This window comes from Lytechinus pictus, chromosome 5 (assembly GCF_037042905.1).
Source record: "Lytechinus pictus isolate F3 Inbred chromosome 5, Lp3.0, whole genome shotgun sequence".
NCBI lineage: Eukaryota > Metazoa > Echinodermata > Echinoidea > Temnopleuroida > Toxopneustidae > Lytechinus > Lytechinus pictus.
The window spans coordinates 25,719,736-25,743,241 of record NC_087249.1 but is presented as its reverse complement, the minus strand read 5'-3'; the positions used below and the strand labels follow the sequence as shown (position 1 = coordinate 25,743,241).

The window sequence follows — 23,506 nt, the reverse complement described above, 5'->3', positions numbered from 1 at the left end:
AACTGGGAAACTGTATTCTCCACACTATAATTTATTTTCAATCATTTGCATATGTGGCAAGCAATATCCTTCCATTGATCATATCAGCCGATTCTCAATTTTTTTGACAGACGGTGCATGCTGAAACCACATTTTCTGGTAGACAGTTCTAGTAAACAAATATATCAGGCTTTGAGAAAGTATAGTGGAATTATTTATCCGAGGTTGGTCTGGCAATTTCTATTTTTCCCGAGGGACTCTAGGAAGGGAAGACCTGGGGAGCGTTTCATGAAAGGACTTGTCGGACGTTTTATCCGACAAGTCCCACTTTATCCGACAGTTACCATAGTAACAGTACCTCTCAGCCAATCAACATCAGAGAAAGATGTCAGATCTGACAACTTGTCGGATGAAAATGTTGATACCCGGTAGGAAGAAATTCCTTGAATGCTTTGAGCGCCTAGGCAGCCCAGCTAAAGCCGGGGTAATAATAATAGCAGGGCCCGCTGGGAGAACAGTTTTCGGAACTGAAGCGGCTTCCCTGGGTAAATATACCTGTATTATTATTATTATTATTATTATAAAACACTCCCCAGGATTGAACGTGACGTAGATAAGAACAAAATTAAGATAAGAACGTTTTCAGAATACCGCCCCTGGGGAGCGTTTCATGAAAGGACTTGTCGGACGTTTTATCCGACAAATCCTGTTTTATCCGACAGTTACCATAGTAACAGTGCCTCTCAGCCAATCAGAATGAAGGAAAGATGTCAGATCTGACATCTTGTCGGACAAAATTGTTGATGAAACGCTCCCCTGGTCTTCCCTTCCTAGAGTCTAACATGCATAAAATTGCTTATAAACAAGCAGCATACATCAATCAATCAATCACAAGTTATATTTTAGGTGCGCGCAGACATGCCCCCCCCCCCCCTCTTTCTCATACGGTGTTAGAAAATTGAATTTTATGAAATCTCAATCTCAAGGAAAATTCATAATCGATTGCATGCAGCCGGGGCGCCGGGTACGATAATTGCCCGATAATTGTGATGTGAGATGATCGTCTGCAAATTCAAACTGCGCTAGCACGTACGCGCAACGCCCAAATAGTATGCATGTGCGCAACAATTCGCGCATGTACGCAGGTGGTATATGCGCAAAAATGCGCGCGATACCAATATGCCGATATATCGATCATGGAGTCATGGACATGGTTGTTTGGCTGGTTTTTTGCTTTTCCTTTATTATCAGAGCTCGACTCTGTCGATGTTTTGTTTTACCAGTCTACCTAAATTAACACTTTTTAAATACAACATTTATGTGTGTTAATTAATGCTACCACTCAACTGAAAACTGCTGGCCATTATCTCAACAGTCCTGCGTCTGAATCAGTCTGAAAGATGTCGAATCACGATCATCATCTCGACCCTGGCGGACCTGGCCCCGGCCCGAGCGAGAGGCGACAGTCCATCTTCCCGGGAGGCGCAGGCAGGCTTCGCACACAACGCAAGAGTGTGGTTGGGGCACTGCAGGCGGAAACTCTGAAGGAAAAACAGGTGGGCTTGTCATGTCACATGTTATCAGATTTGTCCAGACCATTTTGCCCAATTGTTGACTGTCCGGACGGGTCGTTTGTCTAAGTTCTAATCTAACTTCTTAATTTTTTCTTTGTCTGGATGATCAAATTACATTGCCATTGCCCATTGGAAAAATAATATCCTACAAGCGAAGTTTCATCAATTTTTATTTTAGACTTATGCATACAATTTGTATTACAAAATGTTATTGTTAGGAAATATTAATAATAATATAGGCCTAGGCCTAGATAATAAAATAGGAGATGACTGCAACTAAATTTAGGGCCTAATTCATAATATTTAGTTAACCCAGGCAGGGAGCTCTGGCCCGCTTCGCGGGCCGGACCCAGAGCCAGGCAGGAATCGTCCTAGACAGCTGGCAGCCGTCTGTTTCGAGGAGTTTTTCAACATTTTTTTATTTTTTTAATTTCTCCTCATACACAGACGGCTCGCTAGCGTGCAGCCACCATTAGGGGACTTGCAATGCAAAATCCCCCCGTCGGGGCTCTTCAATTTTTGTCTTTAATGAATAAAAATTTTGAAAATTAACGCGACCAAAATGCAAATTAATATTCCCTCTTGGCATTAATTGCCCAAAAATGGAGAAAAATCAAGTTAAAAGGAACAAAAACAGTGACTTACCTCGGCTGTCGCGCAAATTCACTTCCCCGTTTTATCCGATCTTAAGTATGGTCAGTTCCCCCATGTCTGCGCGGTCTCCCAAGTCTGCGCACCCGCGTATCTGCGCGATTCTAGTAAAAAAAGATACGCAACGAGCACGAACTTTACACATGCAATACATAGACAGGTATTCATAAAAAAATCCGACTCAAAATGGTGAAAAAATAATGAATTCAGGGCATTTCATGTGACGGCCTCAAAACGCAGCCTTTCTCATCAAAATCCTTGAATCGTGTGCAAAGTGAATGGGTGCGCAGACATGGGGTACCATTTTTTTTTTCAATCTGAAAATGACTGCCCAAGGTTTTTTCAAGAAAATCCTATATTTTCTTTCATTTTTTAATGAGAAATTTGGTATACTTACTCTCAATAATATAAGGAACATTATTATCCAAAAGATTTTGTGAAATAAGAAGAAATTCATGTTAAATCTTAACTCAAATTGTTAGGTGCGCAGACTTAGGGCCCACCATCATACATAAGTCATAAACATATGGCCATTGAGTCCCCTGTACAGATCGCGCTAGAACTTCGGTCTCTGTATTTGGTGAGTGGAGCCAACGTAGTTCAGCGGAACAACCAACATAACAGAGACCGAAGCTTTTGGTCTAGAATCGTCCGTGACCGTGTTACTGACACTGTTACTAGTGACAGTGTTACTAATCTAGGCAGAGGATACTCTCCAAAATGGGGTGTGCAATAGCATCCCAAATAAAAGGGGGAAAAATCACTTACCGTACCTTGATTATATATGGATGAAGGTCTATCCAGTATCTGACACACATCGAGGCACAAACTGGACCTTCAAAAAAGGAAAAGTTCTGTCTCGTTCGTTCTACTTCTTTCAAAATTGAAAACAAAATGGCCGATCGTTACCGAGAACGAGCGCGACATGGTCATGAATGTCTAACTTTTCCTTTTTTTGAGAGTCCAGTTTGTGCTTTGATGTCGGGATTCTGTGTCACGATAGACCTTCATCCATACATGTATGGCAAGTTCCCCCAAGTCTGCGCAGTCCCCCATGTCTGCGCACACGCGTATCTGCGCGATTCTAGTAAAAGAAGATACGCAACGAGCACGAACTTTACACATGTTGCAATACATAGACAGGTATTCATGAAAATATCCGACTCAAAATGGTGGGAAAATAATGAATTTAGGCATTTCAAGTGACGGCCTCAAAATACAGCCTTTCTCATCAAAATCCCTGAATCGTTTGCAAAGTGAATGAGTGCGCAGACATGGGGTACCATTTTTTTTTTCAATCTGAAAATGACTGCCCGAGGTTTTTTCAAGAAAATCCTATATTTTCTTTCATTTTTTAATGAGAAATTTGGTACACTTACTCGTGATAATATAAGGAACATTATTAACTGAAAGATTTTGTGAAATAAGAAGAAATTCATGTTAAATCTTAACTCAAATTGTTAGGAGCGCAGACTTGGGTCCCACCATCATATAATCTAACAGAGTCTAACTCTAATCGAGGTAAGTGCATAATTTATTTTTTCCCCTTTTATTTTGAGTGCTTTTGCCAACCCATTCTACCCCATTTAGGAGAGTACCGGTAGCCTACCCATGTCTGCCTAGTATTACATGGACGAGTCCTGGGCTCCGGCCAGCGAAGCGGGCCGGAGCTCCCTTGGTTAATTTTTAGTGTAATTTTAAAGGGCAAAGACAAAAAAGAAGGCTTCAAAATAAAATGTCCGGACACCCGACCCCTAATCCTACTAATTTAGGGGCCTAACTTAGTCTGATCTAGATATAGGCCAAGTCTAACTCTTAGACCTAGAAAACCTAGTCTAGAGAGTAGAGTCTAGTCTAGCCTAGATCTAGAGTCTAGACTCTTAAGGTTAGAATCTAGCGTTAGCCTAGGCCTAACATTAGTCATACTGTAGCCATAGAGCCTAGACTAGAGACATGCCATAGGGGTCTAGATCTAGGACTAGGTAGTCTAAGTACTAGGTGTCTAATCTAGCCTAAGACGAAAAAAGGAAACAGCATTCTAACGTTAGACTAACGTCTTAGGTCTAAACTTGGCAGCTGACTGTTTCGAGGAGTTTTTCAACATGTTTTTTTTCTCTCCTCTTACACAGACAGCTTGCGATTGTGCAGCTGCTATTTGATTGTAAAAACTTAAGCTAGATCTAGACCCTCAATGAAATTTCTCTAACTTGGAAAACAGAGTAGAAGACCGGTAGAGTCTAGATCTAGATCTGCAGGGATCAAATATTCCTTCCCGCAAATGGCGTTGAAGCTCTGAATTTTATATTTTTATAAATTTCACTGAATGAAACTTTAACCTGCCCTAATTTTGATATTTCTTAAATTAGAATCTAGTCTATGTAGATTCTAGATCTAACTCGATTACGAAGAAAAAAAATGTGAAAGGGGTTAGAGGTCTATGCAAGCTAGAAGAGGGACTTCCTTTCTCATGCTTGGAAGTTCGGAAACCTCTGATTTATTTTGGAAGAAAAAATTGTTTAATTTTGCTCATTATTAAGCACTTCCCCTTTTATGATTTAGAAAATTCAGTGTTATTCAAACTTTCAAATCAGTGGCACAAAACAAGACAGGAAATGGATGTAGATCTACAGCGATATAAGCGAATAAAGTTTCATTGTATAATCCATACTTTGGAATATAGCACAGCATGACTTTACAGCCTCCCCCTTTGAGCAGTTACTTTGCCAAAAATTGCTTGCTGAAAATCAGAAGAAATAGCATTTGGGAACTCGGGGAGTGACGGTAGACAGTGTTTTCCCGCTTCGGACAGAAGAGCCGAAATTTTGTGTCAATGCAATTAAAAAAAACTACTTTCATAGTTTTTTACACTTGTGTATACTTTATAATTTTCTGGCAAGAATATACGATTCCCATAGACGGGAAGGGGAAAAACGGAGTAGAAAAAGGTGTTGGGAAACAAAGGGGGAAAGGCAATTTTCCTGGCAAAATGCAGAAGCAAAATTTTGTGTGAAGAGAGAGAAGAACTTCTTGCTTATGTTTTTTTATTATTTTGACCAAAAAAAAGAAAAAAACAAAGCTATACCCTTCTTCCCTTATCTCCCTTCACTTTTTCATTTTCTCCTTTTCCCCTTTTTTTTTCTTTTTTCTTTTTTTGGGGCAACTGCCATCACCGCCCCCCCCCCCCCCCGGCTACACGCCTGATCTAGATCTAGTAGTCTAGTACAAGTAGGCCTAGTCTAGATCTAGTCTAAAATATCTCTAGAGATCTAATGTAGAGGTCTAACTTAGAACTCTACTAGCATTAGACCTAGATCTAACGTTAGATATTAGACCTTATCTAACGACATTAGACCTAACGTTAATGTAGAAGAGTAGATATAGTTTCTAGATCTAGGCCTATACAGTATACAGTACTGCTAGATCTAGGCCTAACGTTAGAAGATTCTAGTCTAGAAAGTAGAATCTAGACTCTATAGTCATAGAGGGTCTAAATCTAGAGCCTACTATAAAAAAAGAAACTCGCGTGCCCGAAAAATATAGGTCTAGATCTAAAATGTAAGTAACAGTGGTACTGTTTAGAATCATCTAGATTCTAATGCCAATGGACTTTGTTAGATTATTGATATCAAGGAGAAGAACTGAATAATCATGTATAAAATGGTGAAATTATGACCTTGATTGACCTTTTGAGAAAACGTGCCGATACGTATGGCAAGCAGAAAAAAGACAATTCTAAAAACATTTTTTTTCAAGTTGAGAATCCTCTGAAACAAGTAGAGTCCAACCCCTAACGTTAGACCCTAGACTAAGCAAGGCTAGAATAGATTAGGTCTAGAGTATAGCCGGGGCCTTAGTAAAAGCTCCACCGGCAGATATTGTTCTTAACGGCAGATACTGAGTACTGGGTCCAGTGTGTGGCTGCTTGAAGGGAATCTGCTGATTATATTCAATTAATAAAAGACTCACACAAAGTTCAATACCATCAATGCAAAGTGCAGTACTAACTAATCAAACACAATGCAAACTTTTAATTATTCACCAACTAGACTGACTCTAGTCTATATCTGGATCTATGTGGTCAGTAGAGTCCATTTTTCATAATGGTGTTGGGGATCCAGCGTGCAGCCGCCCCTTCCTCAGTGGACGGCCGCCTTTCTAGAGAGCAATAAGCACATTTCTGACTAAGAATCAATGTCAAATTTCTTGCTTTAAACTCCATACTTTTTTTAAAGTAGACATAATTATATTCTGTAGAAACCAGTAAAATATGTCAGTGGTGATGACTTCATTAAATGCCATGTCAAAAAATTAGGAAGAGTTCACCATGTCAAAAAATTTAGGAAGAGTTCAATCTCCTTCGAAGACCTGCATTTTGTACTAGTTTTACATAGGGAGGCTGCTCACTGGACCCAGCTAGAAAAATGGCTCCAGTTAGGGACCACCTCCATGCAATTTTTTTTCTAGTGGTGTAAATAAGATTTTCTGCAGCAAAATAAGGACCATTGGATTGGCATCATTCTCTGAAAAACTCATATTAGTTCAAATTGAACAAATAAAGTTTATGTATTGGCTTAAATAAAAATGAAAGTAGTTGCAGTTAACACTGATTTCACGAGAAAGTGTGTGAAACCAAGCTTAATTGTCACTATATCATATCTAGATCTGGTAGTTACATATTAAACTGAACTTTGTGAAATCTTGAAATCTACGCTGAAAAATGTTCACACTGAAGATCACCAACACAGATAAGCGCACGTGGGACAGTGTATTATTATTGCTTTGAATGTCGGCTTGACGCTTGACCCGAATCCTGTGCTTATTTGCTAATTTCTCAGCAATTACACAAGTTCTTCCAGAATCCTTGGGCACATACTTTTTGTCTCACCTGCATAGCAGAGTGAGACTATAGGCGCCGCTTTTCCGACGGCGGCGGCGTCAACACCAAATCTTAACCGAAGGTTAAGTTTTTAAAATGACAACATAACTTAGAAAGTATATGAACCTAGTTCATGAAATTTGGCCATAAGGTTAATCAAGTATTACTGAACATCCTGCCTGAGTTTCATGTCACATGACCAAGGTCAAAGGTCATTTAGGGTCAATGAACTTAGACCATGTTGGGGGAATCAACATCAAAATCTTAACCTAAGGTTAAGTTTTTGAAATGTCATCATAACTTAATGGACCTAGTTCATGAAACTTGGACATAAGGTTAATCAAGTATCACTTAACATCCTGCACGAGTTTCACGTCACATGACCAAGGTCATTTAGGGTCAATGAACTTTGGCCAAATTTGGGGTATCTGTTGAATTACCATCATAACTTTGAAAGTTTATGGATCTGATTCATGAAACTTGGACATTATAGTAATCAAGTATCACTGAACATCCTGTGCAAGTTTCAGGTCACATGATTAAGGTCAAAGGTCATTTAGGGTCAATGAACTTTGGCCAAATTGGGGGTATTTGTTGAATTACCATCATAACTTTGAAAGTATATTGGTCTAGTTCATAAAACTTGGACATAAGAGTAATCAAGTATCACTGAACATCCTGTGCGCATTTCAGGTCACATGACCAAGGTCAAAGGTCAATGAACTTTGGCCATGTTGAGGGTATTTGTTGAATTACCATCATATCTCTATAAGTGTATTGGTCTAGTTCATAAAACGTGTACATAAGAGTAACCAAGTATCACTGAACATATTGTGCGAGTTATAGTAGTTTTCAAAGTCAGCACTGCTGCTATATTGAATCGCGTGATGCAGGTGAGACTGCCAGAGGCATTCCACTTGTTATTTATACTAACAGACACTTTGGTGGTCATTTCATTGGATTCTGTACGAACTCATTTTGAAATCGTTACCACAACTGGAATTTATCTAAGTATATCAAAGTTTTGTTACTTCCCGTATGTCATGAAATGGGTTCCTAATTCAAAATGAAGTAATTGAAAAAAAATGATACATTTTTTTTCATTACAATTTTTTCCTTTGTGTTGTAAGAGCAGATGCTGTTTTAGCACTTTCAGATCTTAGTCAAACAGGTGATGGTACACCACAGAGATCGAGTAGTTGGCTCTGTACCAATGCTTGATGAAGACTGTGAAAAATAAGTCTTGGGAAGTTTGGGTCAGTGGGACTGCCCTAAAGTGTGGTTTCCAGTGCCACTTAGATATCCTCTTCCTTGTAATGTAGCCTGTAACAGCTGCAGTGATGTGCTTTTTCCATTGCTTGTACAGACTTGTATTTTGGATTTGAGAAGTACAATGGAATACAGTGTGCTTTTAATTGGGGGCCATTTTGCCAGCGTTGCTTGCTGCTGGGACCGTTCTGAAATACCAGAAGTACCATTATTATTATTTTTGGGGGGGGGTTGCATCTATTGCCTAGATACAGCATAGTCGTCGTACATCACACTACTGCATAAGAATTAAAGATAAAAATTATTTGAAAATGATCGATGCCCTTCTAGGTGCTCCATATTTTTTGGGTCACATGTGTGTGCATGGATACGCGATTAAACTCCTCCGCTCTTTAAAAACTAACCCGACCCTCTCCCCCGAGTTGTCTCAAAACACAAGATAATACTTAAGTTGGTAAGTGCTATCCTCACATGGTAAATAAGCTAAGGGAGGAGATTGAGATTGGTGGTAGTTTAATTCTTAACCATCATTCAGCAGCCATGCCCTCTCATATTCTCTGATCTAATACTTAATTAAATAATAATAAGACTTTGATTTCCCTGTAGGCACGAGCAAGAGAGGCAAGAGATATGCGCCGAATCCGGATATCTCCCACTCACAAGTACTTGCTTGTCATGGTAGGGAGTTATCTTGATATGGACCTAGCTTCTGTTGAGGAATTCATCTTGGATTCTGCAAAGGTAAATTCAAGCAAACTTGTGTTGATGTAGTAGAGTTATAGTCAGGATTTCATCATGTGTGACCACCCAGCCGAAATTGGCAAAAACAAATTTTGTATTTTATGTACTTTTAAAATACAGTTCAAAAGCTTTGAAATAGTAATAAAAATTTAACTCCATAAATAGCTTTATTCAATGAAGACAAATTCTTGTATTGGCAGTTACAAAAAGAGACTTGAAATCAAGTATGAGATGTGCATGCTCATGTATCTTGTTCTTATTCAACCTTTGACTTCAAATTACAGTGTGTAAAAGAAGAATTACTCCTTCCATAAAATTACATTTTTCTCATTTTCAATTTCAAGACCTAAATACTATTTCAGCTTATTTGCCTGGCTACTTGGTCTTTGGAGGTACATGTAGGTGTTCACTGTTTTGTATCATGTTCATTGAAAAACTGTTAGTCGTTTTGTAAGTTATATACTGTAAATACATTAATGAAATTGATACACATATACATGTATTAAAGCACAATGAATATATAATGTACCGGTAAATCATGTGAGGCGAAGGATGAGTTTTCTTTGTCAGAGATAATGACCTGGGGTGGTATTCTGAGATCCATTTTACCTCAGATAAAATAAAATATTTTATCTCCGTTAAAATCAGTGAGATAAAATACCCTTAAAATCTCTCCGAATTGGTATTCTGAGAACAATTTTATCTTCATTTTATCTCTGTAAGACACACCTATTTTTTAATCAACATCCAATAAGAAACGTGCTTTTATAGCTCTCTCATATCACTCAACCAATGGAAATCCATTCCGCTAGGAGCTGTGGAGAAGGAGTGAGATTGCGTCAATTTATTGACTTCAATAAGCTTGCACTATACGCTTGCGCGTCTTTACAGAGATATCTTTTTACCAAAAATGGCAATACTCTCATCTTTTTTTCGAAGTCTATTTCGCATCTTTTCAAGCATCATTTCAAAGACAATATTAGTCAAGAAAAGTCTTGTGAAATGCTTCCTGATTGTACAGGAATAACTTTAAGGTGTTGTTCTCAATGAATATCATTTTTCTTAATTTTCATGCCAACATTTGGAGTTAATTCACCTAGAAATATTGACGAAATCAATGTCGTGGAGATAAAATAGCCCCTACCCTCTTTTAAGTTTATTTTTATTTTTTCTTCAAAGTAACTTGGGCGCAAGAACATCACCCGCGTTGCAATGGCCAGATACGCGATGGGTATGTCTACGCAGCCACTGCTCTGTTGCGTATCATCATAGATACGCAAGATAAAATTTATTCGCAAGATAAAATTTTAAATTTTATCTGAGAGATAAAAAAATGTCATCTCAGAATACCAATTTCATTTTAAGAGATAAAATAAAATATTTTAAAGATAAAATGACCTCAGAATACCGCCCCAAGACTTCTTTAGAATTAAGAGTTGATTCCATTTCTATGCATCTAGACTATAGTTCCCTTTTCCAATATTTTAGGCAGAGTTTATTTCAGAGTTGTGTTGTTCATTATACGGTACTTTGGGAGTTCTGTTGGTAAGTTAATTCATATTCATGTTCAGCAATTTCAATCGAGATTCTCAAATTTTCTGTCTTTTATTAGCAATTAGACTTGATGGACCATTTTCTTGAGGCAGGTGGTTCCAAGGCTCTAATGTTCTTTCTTCAAGATTCTGATCCTCCAGGACATGGTAAGTTTTATATGGCATTTAATGTTAGTAAAGAATGAGGTATTCAGTAGTATCTCATAGGCATTTTTTATGTGAATTGTAATGTCATGAAGCACTTGAAATACTGCAATTCACCTATTGCTTTTAGATGGATAGCACACAGCTCCTAAAATTCCAATGTGTCATTTTGTTAAGCCTGGCTTTGAAGCATACATGTAACTTGTTCTTAAAACTTCCAGGTTCTTGAATTTAGATAAATTTTTCCATGCAGAATAGATTTTTGTTGGCTAATTCATATACCAGAAATTAAGAACTCTTGTGTTTGTTGTATTTTGTAAACTGGTCATGAGTGTGTTTTATCTTGCTGGTATTCTTTGTAAAATTCATATACATATAGGTTTAATTGAAATATTTCTGAATAGAATTATTACACACCGGGCATGGAAGCTCGGTGAACGGAAGGTCGTGGGTTCAATCACGGGCTGAGTCATACCAAATACCTGAAAAATAGGACCTGCTGCCTTGTCAGGGGCTTGACTTTCGAGAATGGAGAAGGGTAATAATAACATATTTTATTCAGGCCCACTTGAAAGTCAGCTAATACTTGCAGTGGCTACCCTGGGGTAAATAACGGTTTTCATTATTATTACACAGGCGCATTTACAATAGACCTTTACAGATACTGCAATGCCATCAAAGAGGTCAATCCTTTGCTACATGAATATATTGTGCTCTTTAGTTACCTTTCTGAATCTTTATTTAAATCCAGATTCGGGGCGCATTGTATCAGTACCCAAAGGATCCAAGATGCAGCGCCTGTTTATCACCAACGGCAAAGAGGAAGGTCTCACAGGGAAATGCATCTACTTCCTGCGCACAACATCACAAGCACTCACGATCAAGAATGTCCATGACGTAATGAATAACAAACTTAACATACCAAAGTTACAAACAGGAAGCACACATTTAGCTTTTATCTTAAAAAAAGTAATGTTTGAACTAATGGAGGAAAAAAAATGACCAACAAAAACCCAAGTCAGTACAAGTTACAAATGCCAATCTCAACCCTACATTTCCAGAATAGCTTTAGGCCCAAAATGCACTCTCATACTAAAAACTTTTTTTAACTGACTCATATATTTCCTTGTCCGACTTACATGGTTTAGTAGGACTTTAATCTTGGCTCGTATGCTTTGGACTTTTTAGGAACAATGTTACATATTCATGTAGTTTTTGTGCCATACATGTATTTTGGGGAAGATGATTCTAATAGCTGTCAATAGTCCATCCACATACAACTGTAGGAGGTTTAAAATGCTCTCAAAGCTGGAGTAAAATTTAAAATTTTTCCCCTCACATTTTAGATTCAGGTGTTTGAGGCCTAGTATGTACATATCCCCCTCGTATTTTTTGTTTAAATTTTTTTATACTTACTTTTTTAAGTACTTACACTAAGCATCTTGAAAATAAGAATAAAACTGAACCCTAATTCAAGTAATCTCATTCACAACTTTCATCTTGAAATAAGTATCAAGCAAGTATTAAGTCAACATTAACGAAACTAATATTGCATAGCAGCATACCTTTAGTGTTATTTTGTTATGACATGCAGGAAGTAAACTTCGGAGCTTTGGACACAAATCAATCAGGGAAGCTGACTATCCTCCCTGCTGCCAAACAAGCCCTTAACACTATATTCAAACCAGCCTTGAATGCATTAACAAGCTGGGGAGCTCTGAGTGAGACACCTCATGGAAAGAAAACAAAGAAGAACTTCTGTGACTCCTATGAAAACTTCATACACTTTTTGAATGGTATGCTCAATATATCTTCTTGATATTATCTGATGTCTTTACTCTGCTTTTCACCATAACTTGCTAAGACGAGCAATCAATAAACTTTATAGTTTTCTAAGCTTGTAACAATTTTGTTCACTGGGGTATATGACTTTTGTTTTCTTCAAATCTCATATCATGAATATTGTTTGATTTAAATTAATGTTTTGAAGTAGTATTGTTACCTGGGGACCGTTTCATGAAAGGACTTTTTATCCGACTAGTACTGTTTTATCCCACAATCACTATGGTAACAGTGCCTCAGCCAGTCATGATTATGGAAAGTTTTCAGACAACTTTCCTTGATGTTGATTGGCTAAGAAGCAGTGTTACTACGGTAACTGGATAAAATGGGACATGTCGGATAAAACGTCTGACAAGTCCCTTTCTTGAAACGCTTCCCTTGATACCATTCCTCCTTACAAAAGTGAACATCATACATAGTCTTCACTTTGTGTGAGAAATTGAAGATTTTTTGGAGCATAAGTGCCTTTTTTCTCAGAGAAAGATGTTGGACAAAGGGTGTTGGTGTTTCGACAACACCATACTTGAAATCTGGCTGGTTTTGGGATTGACCTTGAAAAATATTTCATATTTCCAGCAGTTCTTGTTGAAGGCTGGTGTTGAATGTCGTCTGGCTATACCCAGCATTGCGGCTGGTGTTGACGATCTATGTGTAATTTCCCCATTCACCAACACCAACCCGCAGGGATTGGGGAAAATTGTGATATCAAATTTGGTGTTGATGTTGGCATCTCAAGCTTGCGAACAGGCGGCAAACACGATGAAACATCCCAGTAAAATTAACTTTCATAGTTAAGATGAGTACAAATCATTTTAGTTTTATATATTTTGATGAACAATAATATTCACTCTTTCGAATTCTCGAATTGATTAAAGCATTGGGTTGGTATTCTGTGCAATGAGAATTTAATGCATTTCTCTCCAATTTCATTTTCGTTGTCGAAACTTCTCGCGTAAAGTTGAGATGATTTAGCGGCGCAGAGGTGTGACATCATGAGCTTTCGATAACGCAATTGGTATCGTTCTTCTGAACCCAGCTCGGCGTTGGAACTCGGTTCAGCAGCCTTTTAACGCTCTCAACACCAACACTGAACTTGAAATCACCCATTAGTAGATGTCCATGTAATTATATCTATTGTAGGATACAATCATTGACTACTCTGATGTTTGGGTAAAGGTCTTTATATAAAATAATGAAGCTCATTGGAAATGTCTCTTTTAGGAGCCCAAATAAATGTATCTGGAGCAGTCAAACTGTGTCCTTGTGAAGAAGTTGAGATTGACAATATACAAACAGCTGCTGATTGCATTGGAGCTTCCACTAATCCGGAGATTGTTGAAGTCTTTGAAAATCTGGTTCATGCTTGGTGCAAGGAAATCGAACAGGTATTTCTCATTTAGGGGATCTTATTTGACTATTTTTTTGGGGGGAGGGGGTGATTTTTGTTTTCCAAGATGATTTCATGGAAACTAATATTTTGTTATGCGATATCATGAATGTATGTTTGATTGTTTTCTCGTGCCTGTTGCGTAAGTCTGACTTTTTCACTGTCCTTTGCATTGTGAATGATAGGTGATAGCAGAGAGTGAACAGATGCGAAAAGAGGCTGATGATACTGGTCCGTTGGCTGAGTTAGAGCACTGGCGATTCCTGATGGCTCGTTTCCATTCTATCTTGGATCAGATCAAGAGCCATCATTGCAGGACTGTAATCAAGGTTCTTCATGCTGCCAAGAGCAAGACTCTCAAGGTCATTATCATTTCACTTATTTCTGTTATTCCATTTTGAAGTGATGGATGGAGTGTTTAACTTGGAGAAACCATGAAATAAACAATCCTGTAATGAATTGAGTTCAATTTCTTTAAATAAAAAAGGTACTAACCTGCTATTTTCAACTTCATTCTGGGCTCTGTACCATATAGGTATACATTCAGAATGAATTGTTTGCCTTTAAAATGGCATTTCCCAATATTGTACATTAAAAATTCAGAACTGATAATAAATTTTGTTCCTATGATAGTTTTCCATTGACATGCTATTTGAAAACTATTGCTCTTTATTGTAAAATTGTACCTTCAAATTTGCAATGATGATAACTTTTTATGTGATAATTTGCGATTGATTTAGTTTTATGGTCACTTGTACAATTTATGAATGTATTTTGTTTCACTTCACTCACCTCTTATGTATAGGCCCGATTGCATCTGTTATCACATTGATTGATACTATGAGGTTAAATCTTCATTAGATATGAACATATAACATTCATTGTTCACTGTATCATGCATGTATAAATAGTCATATTTGTTCATTCTTTTGCATTTGATAACTGCAAGTCCATAATTTCAAGAATGTATATGTTTTAGTGAAATATTTATGTGTGGAGGATATTAAGGGAGTAAAACTTTATTGAATCAATGTGGGGGATTGGGCCACCAGCTTGATTTTTTATTGTCTCGCCTCCGTATCGAGACCTAGGTATCACTATTTCCGGTGTCGGCGTCGTCAACAATTGTGTTGTACACCCAATAACTTTCTATAGCTTTGAGGTGGGATCACCAAATTCATACCAGAGGTCCATCTCCTGAAGGCACAGGTCAAGTTCGAGGATGAGTCAAATTTGAATAAGGTCAAAGGTCAATGAACTTTCCATGACTGGCACTGTGCTGTGTTGTACACATATTAACTTTCTTTATCTTCGAGGTGGGATCACCAAATTCATACCAGAGGTCCATCTCCTGAAGGCACAGGTCAAGTTCGAATATGAGTCGAATTTGAATAAGGTCAAAGGTCAATGAACTTTCCATGACTGGCACTGTGCTGTGTTGAACACATAATAACTTTCTTTATCTTCGAGGTGGGATCACCAAATTCATACCAGTGGTCCATCTCCTGAAGGCACAGGTCAAGTTCGAATATGAGTCGAATTTGAATAAGGTCAAAGGTCAATGAACTTTCCATGACTGGCACTGTGCTGTGTTGTACACATAATAACTTCTTTATCTTCGAGGTGGGATCACCAAATTCATACCAGAGGTCCAACTCCTGAAGGCACAGGTCAAGTTCGAATATGAGTCGAATTTGAATAAGGTCAAAGGTCAATGAACTTTCCATGACTGGCACTGTGCTGTGTTGTACACACAATAACTTTCTATAGCATCGAGATGAGATCGCCAAATTCATAACAGACGTCCATCTCTTGGAGGTACAGGTCAAGTTTGAATATGAGTAGAATTTGAATAAGGTCAAAGGTCAATGAACTTTCCATGACTGGCACTGTGCTGTGTTGAACACACAATAACTTTCTATAGCTTCGAGGTGGGATCGCCAAACTTGTAACAGAGGTCCATCTAAGTCGTATAGCATACATGTAGTTTTGACATGCAGTCTCTTCATGACTGCAATATGCAGGCGAGACAACGCTTGGTGTTTGCCTTGTTGAAAGATTAAAATCTATTGTCTGAAAATTTGATCAAAAGTTGCTCTAAGCACTGTCATTCTTGTCTCCAACAGTATGATATATATTTTTGTTGTTGAGAATAAAAGTGCAATGTTTTTTTTCTGTTAGGGGCAGGTTACCTGTATGCATGGTCTTTTTAGAAAAAAAATACATATCTGAGAACAATATAATACCATATTCTACTTTCTGATTTATATTATAGCAATGGAGAGAACTTGACTGTCGGATTACTGATGCAGCAAATGAAGCCAAGGACAATGTGAAATATCTCTATACTCTGGAGAAGTTTTGTGAGCCCCTGTATCACTCTGATCCAGTAAGCATTATACTGTTTTGTTCCAGTGAAATGTCAGAATCCAGTAACAGTAGTGATCACAGTATAGAGTATTCAAGAGGAAAAATTTGACCAATGCTGTTTGATAGACTGTCATGTTAAATGATCACTTTTCTCAAAATACTTTTCAATAAAAACACCAACTGATATATTGACTCACACAATCCATATATTTTCTCACAAAACAATCCAGTACTTGGGTTCTTTTAATGTAACTACTAAGAATTTTTATAAATCAGACATGAATGATATCTACCGCTGTAATCTCAAAGAAAGCTTAGGCCCCTTTTGACTTTCTAATGTAATCTCGATTTGTATTGTCTTCTAAGCATTGTTACCATGATAGTTACCGTAAATGCAAAGTTACACTGAATGATAACTTAATAGCTGTGGAATCATGGTCATTGCAACACTTTTATTTTGTAGAATGGGGGATGGTATTCCATCTATTTATATTTGTTGTTGTTGTTAATGGATGCTGCTTGATTTTATTGTCTTCACTATGTATAGATTGGAATGGTAGAATGCATACCTAGTCTCATCAATGCTATTAGAATGATCCACAGCATCTCAAGATATTACAACACATCTGCTCGCATGACATCCCTCTTCATCAAGGTAAATAAGGGGCCTTTTTTCAGCCTTCAAACCATTTCTTTGGATTGTTTAAATCAGTTGTTTTCCCCACTGCTTTTGGCTATGTAAAATTTCGCTTATCAATTTGGTTCATTTGAATGGCTCAACTCATGTATATTTGAGTGTACAATGAACTTGCATATATTATTGTTTTTTATCAAAATTTATGAAATGTTTGCTGTCTATTTGAAGATTTTATCATATTTGTTTTTGGTTCATATAGACTTTTCTGTTGATTTTCAATAGAATTTTGCCAATTCCTTATGTTTGCAGGTAAAGAAAGACACAGGAGAGGTATTATGTCTCTGTTCAATGTAATTATGTTATTTCTGTTATGGTGATATTTTTGTTCTTGCTGTTCTCTGTAAGGGAGCACCTTGCTCGACAAGCATAAGCTTTTGAGGTTCTACCTTTTTTTTAACCTTAGTACATTTTATATTGTAACATCTGAAAGTAAATAAATGAATTAATTGGATTTTACTTTACTTTTTTCCAGGTAACTAACCAAATGGTGACTGCATGTAAGAACTACATCACTGATGATGGTATGTCACGCATATGGGATCAGTCCTACAAGACACTGATAGAAAAACTACAAGTCTCTGTCAAGCTCTACAAGGAATACCAGACCTGTTTCCATAAGGCTAAGAAGAAGATTGAAGCGATTCCAGAGGAGAGACCATTTGACTTCTCGGAGATGTACATCTTTGGGAAGTTTGATGCCTTCTGCAAGCGTATAGACAAGGTACAGCACTGTACATAGCCTGAAACCCATGCTTTTTTTCTATATTAATTTCTGTTTTTACCATGGATACAAAGATGTTAACAATGTAGGTAAAACTTTTTAATTTTATATCCATTTGAAGTTGGCCAATGCTATGTTTGCTAGGAAAGACTGAACAAAATCAAAATGTTCTCCTCATAGACAAGGTTCAGCACTGTACATAGCCTGAAACCCATGCTTTTTTTCTATATTAATTTCTGTTTTTACCATGGATACAAAGATGTTAACAATGTAGGTAAAACTTTTTATATCCATTTGAAGTTGGCCAATGCTATGTTTTCTAGGGAAGACTGAAAAAAATCAAAATGTTCTCCTCATAGACAAGGTTCAGCACTGTACATGGCCTGAAACCCATGCTTTTTTTCTATTTTAATTTCTGTTTTTACCATGGATACAAAGATGTTAACAATGTAGGTAAAACTTTTTATATCCATTTGAAGTTGGCCAATGCTATGTTTTCTAGGGAAGACTGAAAAAAATCAAAATGTTCTCCTCATAGACAAGGTTCAGCACTGTACATGGCCTGAAACCCATGCTTTTTTTCTATTTTAATTTCTGTTTTTACCATGGATACAAAGATGTTAACAATGTAGGTAAAACTTTTTATATCCATTTGAAGTTGGCCAATGCTATGTTTTCTAGGGAAGACTGAAAAAAATCAAAATGTTCTCCTCATAGACAAGGTTCAGCACTGTACATGGCCTGAAACCCATGCTTTTTTTCTATTTTAATTTCTGTTTTTACCATGGATACAAAGATGTTAACAGTGTAGGTAAAACTTTTTATATCCATTTGAAGTTGGCCAATGCTATGTTTTCTAGGGAAGACTGAAAAAAATCAAAATGTTCTCCTCATAGACAAGGTTCAGCACTGTACATGGCCTAAAACCCATGCTTTTTTTTTCTAGTTTTATTTCTGTTTTTACCATGGATACAAATATGTTAAAAATATAGGAAAAACTTTTTATTTCCATTTGAAATTGGCCAATGCTATGTTTTCTAGGGAAGACTGAAAAAAATCAAAATTTTCTTCTAATATGCTATCCTAATTTGATAAGGCTTGTCAGATAATTGATATTCAGACATCGATACTATATGTTAGGCTGCCATTTTATGGGGCCTCCTTTTTTTTCTCTCTTAATTCTTAAATAAGTTGTATGTAAAGCATTTGATATGTTGACTGTTCAATTTTCTTTAAAAATGATTCTCTTATAGATCATTCAGATGCTGACTACCATAGAGACATATTCTGTTCTAACCACTTCCCGTATCGAAGGCATTGAGCCCATGTGTGCAAAGTTTCAGACCATCTTCGCCAATGTGAAGAAGAAGCCATATGATATTCTAGATCATCGCAAGATAGACTTTGATACAGACTTTGAGGATTTCAAGAGCTCTATCTATGATCTTGAGGTAGGTTTCCATGTTATGTTGATCATATTTTAGGTTTGAAAGAAAATACAGAATATTTTGCATGACATTAAGAGAAAGACCTCATGCTTTGGATTTAGTACATTCATTTTTATTTGTAAGTGTATTTTTTGGTGATCAAATTTTTGTATTTATACACTTCTATGCTAGCTTTGTGATGAGAGAAGCATGGAAAGACTAGATTAATATTATTTCAAGCTAAGAGAGTTTGGGGCCATTTCACGAAAGTTTCATCACTGGGAAGATTTAATACTTGAGTACCATAGTAACAGAGACTATACTGACATAATTTTCAGACAACGGATGTTGATGCAATGACCATGCCCACCCCCTCCCCTTCCACCCCTCCTATCCTTGAGTGCCTTTTGAAGCAGTATTCCCAATGATCTACAGAAATTTCTTGTAATTCCCTCTCTTGGATTTCTGGTTGTTTTGCATTAATATGATGATATTTTTATTTAATTTGAGAAAGATAATTAGTATAAATAACTTTGTGTTTTGCAGTACATGTTACAAGGCTTCCTAGACACATCCTTTGAGAAGATTCCAACTGCCGCCCAAGCTCTTACACTTCTTGGAAGGTAACATTTCTTCTGTCTCGCCTGCATAGCAGAGCGAGACTAAAGGCGTCGCTTTTCTCAGGGCGACGGCAGCATCAACATCAAATCTTAACAAAATGTTAAGTTTTTGAAATGTCATAACTTAGAAAGTATATGGGCCTAGTTCATGAATCAAGTATTAATAAACATCCTGCTTAGAGTTTAGGGTCACATGAACTAAGGGCAAAGGTCATTTAGGGTCAATGAACTTAGACCATGTTGAGGGAATCAACATCAAAATCTTAACCGAAGGTTAAGTTTTTGAAATGTCATAACTTGGAAAGAATATAGACCTAGTTAATAAAATTTGGACGTAAGGGTAATTAAGCATCAGTGAACATCCTGCATGAGTTTCAGGTTGCATGACCAAGGTCAATGAACTTTGGCCATGTTGGGGTTATTTGTTGAATTGCCATCATAACTTTGAAAGTTCATGGATTTAGTTCATGAAATGTGGACTTAAGTAATCAAGTATCACTGATCGTCTTGCACAAGTCTTTGGTCACACGATCAAGGTCAAATGTCATTTAGGGTCAATTAACATAGTATTTTATCATCATATGAATGGTGTTTTTGGAAATGATTATTCTATATTCGTATTCAAAGTCAGCACTACTGCTATATTGAATTGCATAATGCAGGCGAGACTGCCAGAGTCGCTCCACTTCTTTTGCGTTGTCTTTGCTGTAGATATTACATTATACTTGTTGTATCGGTGAAAATGCAGTACCAGTCAATAATTTGAAATATACTTACTAAATGTTATTGCTCACAACCATCCATAGCTCATATTCATGTGAGATAAGGAAATAATATGAAATATCTGCTGATAATGGGACATTTCATGAAATGATTTGTTATTGATTTTCACCAACAGATGTTATTAGCTACTGCAAATTCTTGCATCTGATTGAATATGGGCAAATAAGTCAGTAGTGAAAATCACTGACAAAAATTTTAGGATGCACTTAAACTGTGGTTGAAACATACTCATATTTTTTCCATTGTTTTAAAATTTCCTACCTTCATATCTTATCAGATTTCAACGGTTAAACTTCCCTTGTCTGAACATTGATGAGAAGTATGCTGTTGTCCTGCATCACTTTGGATCAGAAATTGAAGGAATTAAGAAGGTACTTCATATGTTAAAGTTATATTGATCTTTCTTTTGGTATTACCGCATTACCACTCCATTTGTTTTATTCATGTTTCATGTACATGTATAAATACATGGATACAGCTATGTAGGAAAAATAATGTAATATCAGTTCACCTTTACAAAAGTATTTATTCTCATGTGGGTTTTATATCTTAAAAGGTAATTTCAGCTTTTTGATAATCTTTGTGATATGTCAATTTATAAAATTATTGATAGGATTTTATTCAAATAATTCACATTTTATATTAACTTACTATAAGAATTAGTCACCCAATTCTCATTCTTGTGTCTCATTTCAGTTGTACAACAAACACAAAGATGACCCACCCATTCCAAGGGACATGCCTCCTGTAGCTGGTAAGATCTCTTGGGCCAGACAGCTCTTCAGAAAAATCCAGGAACCTATGGACATTATCAAGGTAAATTGTTAATTAAAAAGCTTCTTGTGTTATTCCTTTATCAGTGGTTTGTCCCATTTTGATGGAATTATACTCTAACAGACTTTAAAATATATATATGTTTCTTCTTATTCTGTCTTTGATTAGGATGTTGCATCAGTAATGAAAGGAGTAGAAGCAAAGAAGATTGTTCGCAACTACAATCGTACTGCCACTGTCCTGATGGAGTTTGAGATTCGTTACCACAGGGCTTGGATTGATCAAATTGAAGCTATTAAATCAGGTACTCCTCAAATTGGTAGCCTAGATAATTACCAAATCTGAATTGTACCTAAGCTCATCAAGACTAAGGAGTACCTAGATACCAATTACCAAGCCAACCAATTGGTTTTATGTTTATACTTGGTTTTTGTCTCACCTGCATAGCAGAGTGAGACTATAGGCGCCGCTTTTCCGACGGCGACGGCGGCGGCGGCGTCAACACCAAATCTTAACCTGAGGTTAAGTTTTTGAAATGTCATCATAACTTAGAAAGTATATGGACCTAGTTCATGAAACTTGGCCATAAGGTTAATCAAGTATTACTGAACATCCTGCCTGAGTTTCATGTCACATGACCAAGGTCAAAGGTCATTTAGGGTCAATGAACTTAGACCATGTTGGGGGAATCAACATCAAAATCTTAACCTAAGGTTAAGTTTTTGAAATGTCATCATAACTTAGAAAATATATGGACCTAGTTCATGAAACTTATACATAAGGTTAATCAAGTATCACTGAACATCCTGCATGAGTTTCACATCACATGACCAAGGTCAAAGGTCATTTAGGGTCAATGAACTTTGGCCGAATTGGGGGTATCTGTTGAATTACCATCATAACTTTGAAAGTTTATGGATCTGATTCATGAAACTTGGACATAATAGTAATCAAGTATTACTGAACATCCTGTGCAAGTTTCAGGTCACATGATCAAGGTCAAAGGTCATTTAGGGTCAATGAACTTTGGCCAAATTGGGGTATTTGTTGAATTACAGCCATAAATTTGAAAGTGTGTTGGTCTAGTTCATAAAACTTGGACATAATAGTAATCAAGTATCACTGAACATCCTGTGCGAGTTTCAGGTCACATGATCAAGGTCAAAGGTCATGTAAGGTCAAAGAACTTTGGCCACGTTGGGGGTATTTGTTGAATTGCCATCATATCTCTATAAGTGTATTGGTCTAGTTCATAAAACGTGGAAATAAGTGTAACCAAGTATCACTGAACATCTTGTGCGAGTTATAGTAGTTTTCAAAATCAGCACTGCTGCTATATTGAATCGCGTGATGCAGGTGAGACGGCCAGAGGCATTCCACTTGTTGTCTTATTGTTGTTTGTTATTTTTTACAGTCCTATATCATCCAGATGCAATTATTAGTATATGGGGACTGTTGGTGTTTATTATGTAGTATGTCCCATTGACACAGTTTGTGAAGACCATGTCCACTGACAAAAAAAAGCAATGACTGGGTGTTTATTGTTTAACATACAAATTAACTTTCTTTCACCTTTGGTTATTTTTGTTGATGTATTTGGAAAACCATACATACTTTGTTAGAATCTCTCCAAAATTTTATCACTTTAAGCTATAAGTGAGCCCCAAAAAAATGCATCATTGAAATAGTAATACTAGTAAGTTCTAGGGAAATATTCTCACATCTGTTGTTTTAATATACATATCACTTATAGATACATATTTACTCTTACTTTGTTTAATGCTTTATCATATATACTTATATGTCTTTTGCACATTATCAGTTCCCCATTCTTTTCCTTTTTTCCCCACTCTTATGCACCAGTTTATTATGCCTTTCTTTGTAACCTGTTTGACCCACCTCTCACTAATTCTCTTGTTATTCATCTCTTCCTCATACCCTCTGTCACTGTTTTGTTCCAGATCCTGTTTGATGTTGCCTGCCTCATTATCTTAATCCCTCTTGGCTTGAGGTCTTTTACTGGCCTTACTTACACTAACCTCCCTTTGTGTCTGCCTACTCCTTTTCTTTCATCCCCTTCACTAACCTGATTGGTCTT

General features: G+C 36.9%; 1 protein-coding gene across 1 annotated transcript in view; it reads left to right on the top strand.

Annotated features, from left to right (window-relative positions):
• Positions 1-1,149: 1,149 nt before the first annotated feature.
• LOC129261620 (dynein axonemal heavy chain 8-like) overlaps positions 1,150-23,506 on the top strand; it is a 108,487-nt gene continuing 86,130 nt past the window's right edge. Inside the window, exons 1-15 of the mRNA XM_064100109.1 lie at positions 1,150-1,535; positions 8,956-9,090; positions 10,703-10,790; positions 11,539-11,684; positions 12,382-12,583; positions 13,851-14,014; positions 14,202-14,378; positions 16,292-16,405; positions 16,934-17,041; positions 17,556-17,804; positions 19,058-19,255; positions 19,778-19,854; positions 20,912-21,005; positions 21,331-21,450; positions 21,577-21,712. Of these exons, the coding sequence (XP_063956179.1) occupies positions 1,380-1,535; positions 8,956-9,090; positions 10,703-10,790; positions 11,539-11,684; positions 12,382-12,583; positions 13,851-14,014; positions 14,202-14,378; positions 16,292-16,405; positions 16,934-17,041; positions 17,556-17,804; positions 19,058-19,255; positions 19,778-19,854; positions 20,912-21,005; positions 21,331-21,450; positions 21,577-21,712 (2,164 nt within the window). The 5' untranslated portion in view covers positions 1,150-1,379. The remainder of the gene's footprint in view (positions 1,536-8,955; positions 9,091-10,702; positions 10,791-11,538; positions 11,685-12,381; positions 12,584-13,850; positions 14,015-14,201; positions 14,379-16,291; positions 16,406-16,933; positions 17,042-17,555; positions 17,805-19,057; positions 19,256-19,777; positions 19,855-20,911; positions 21,006-21,330; positions 21,451-21,576; positions 21,713-23,506) is intronic.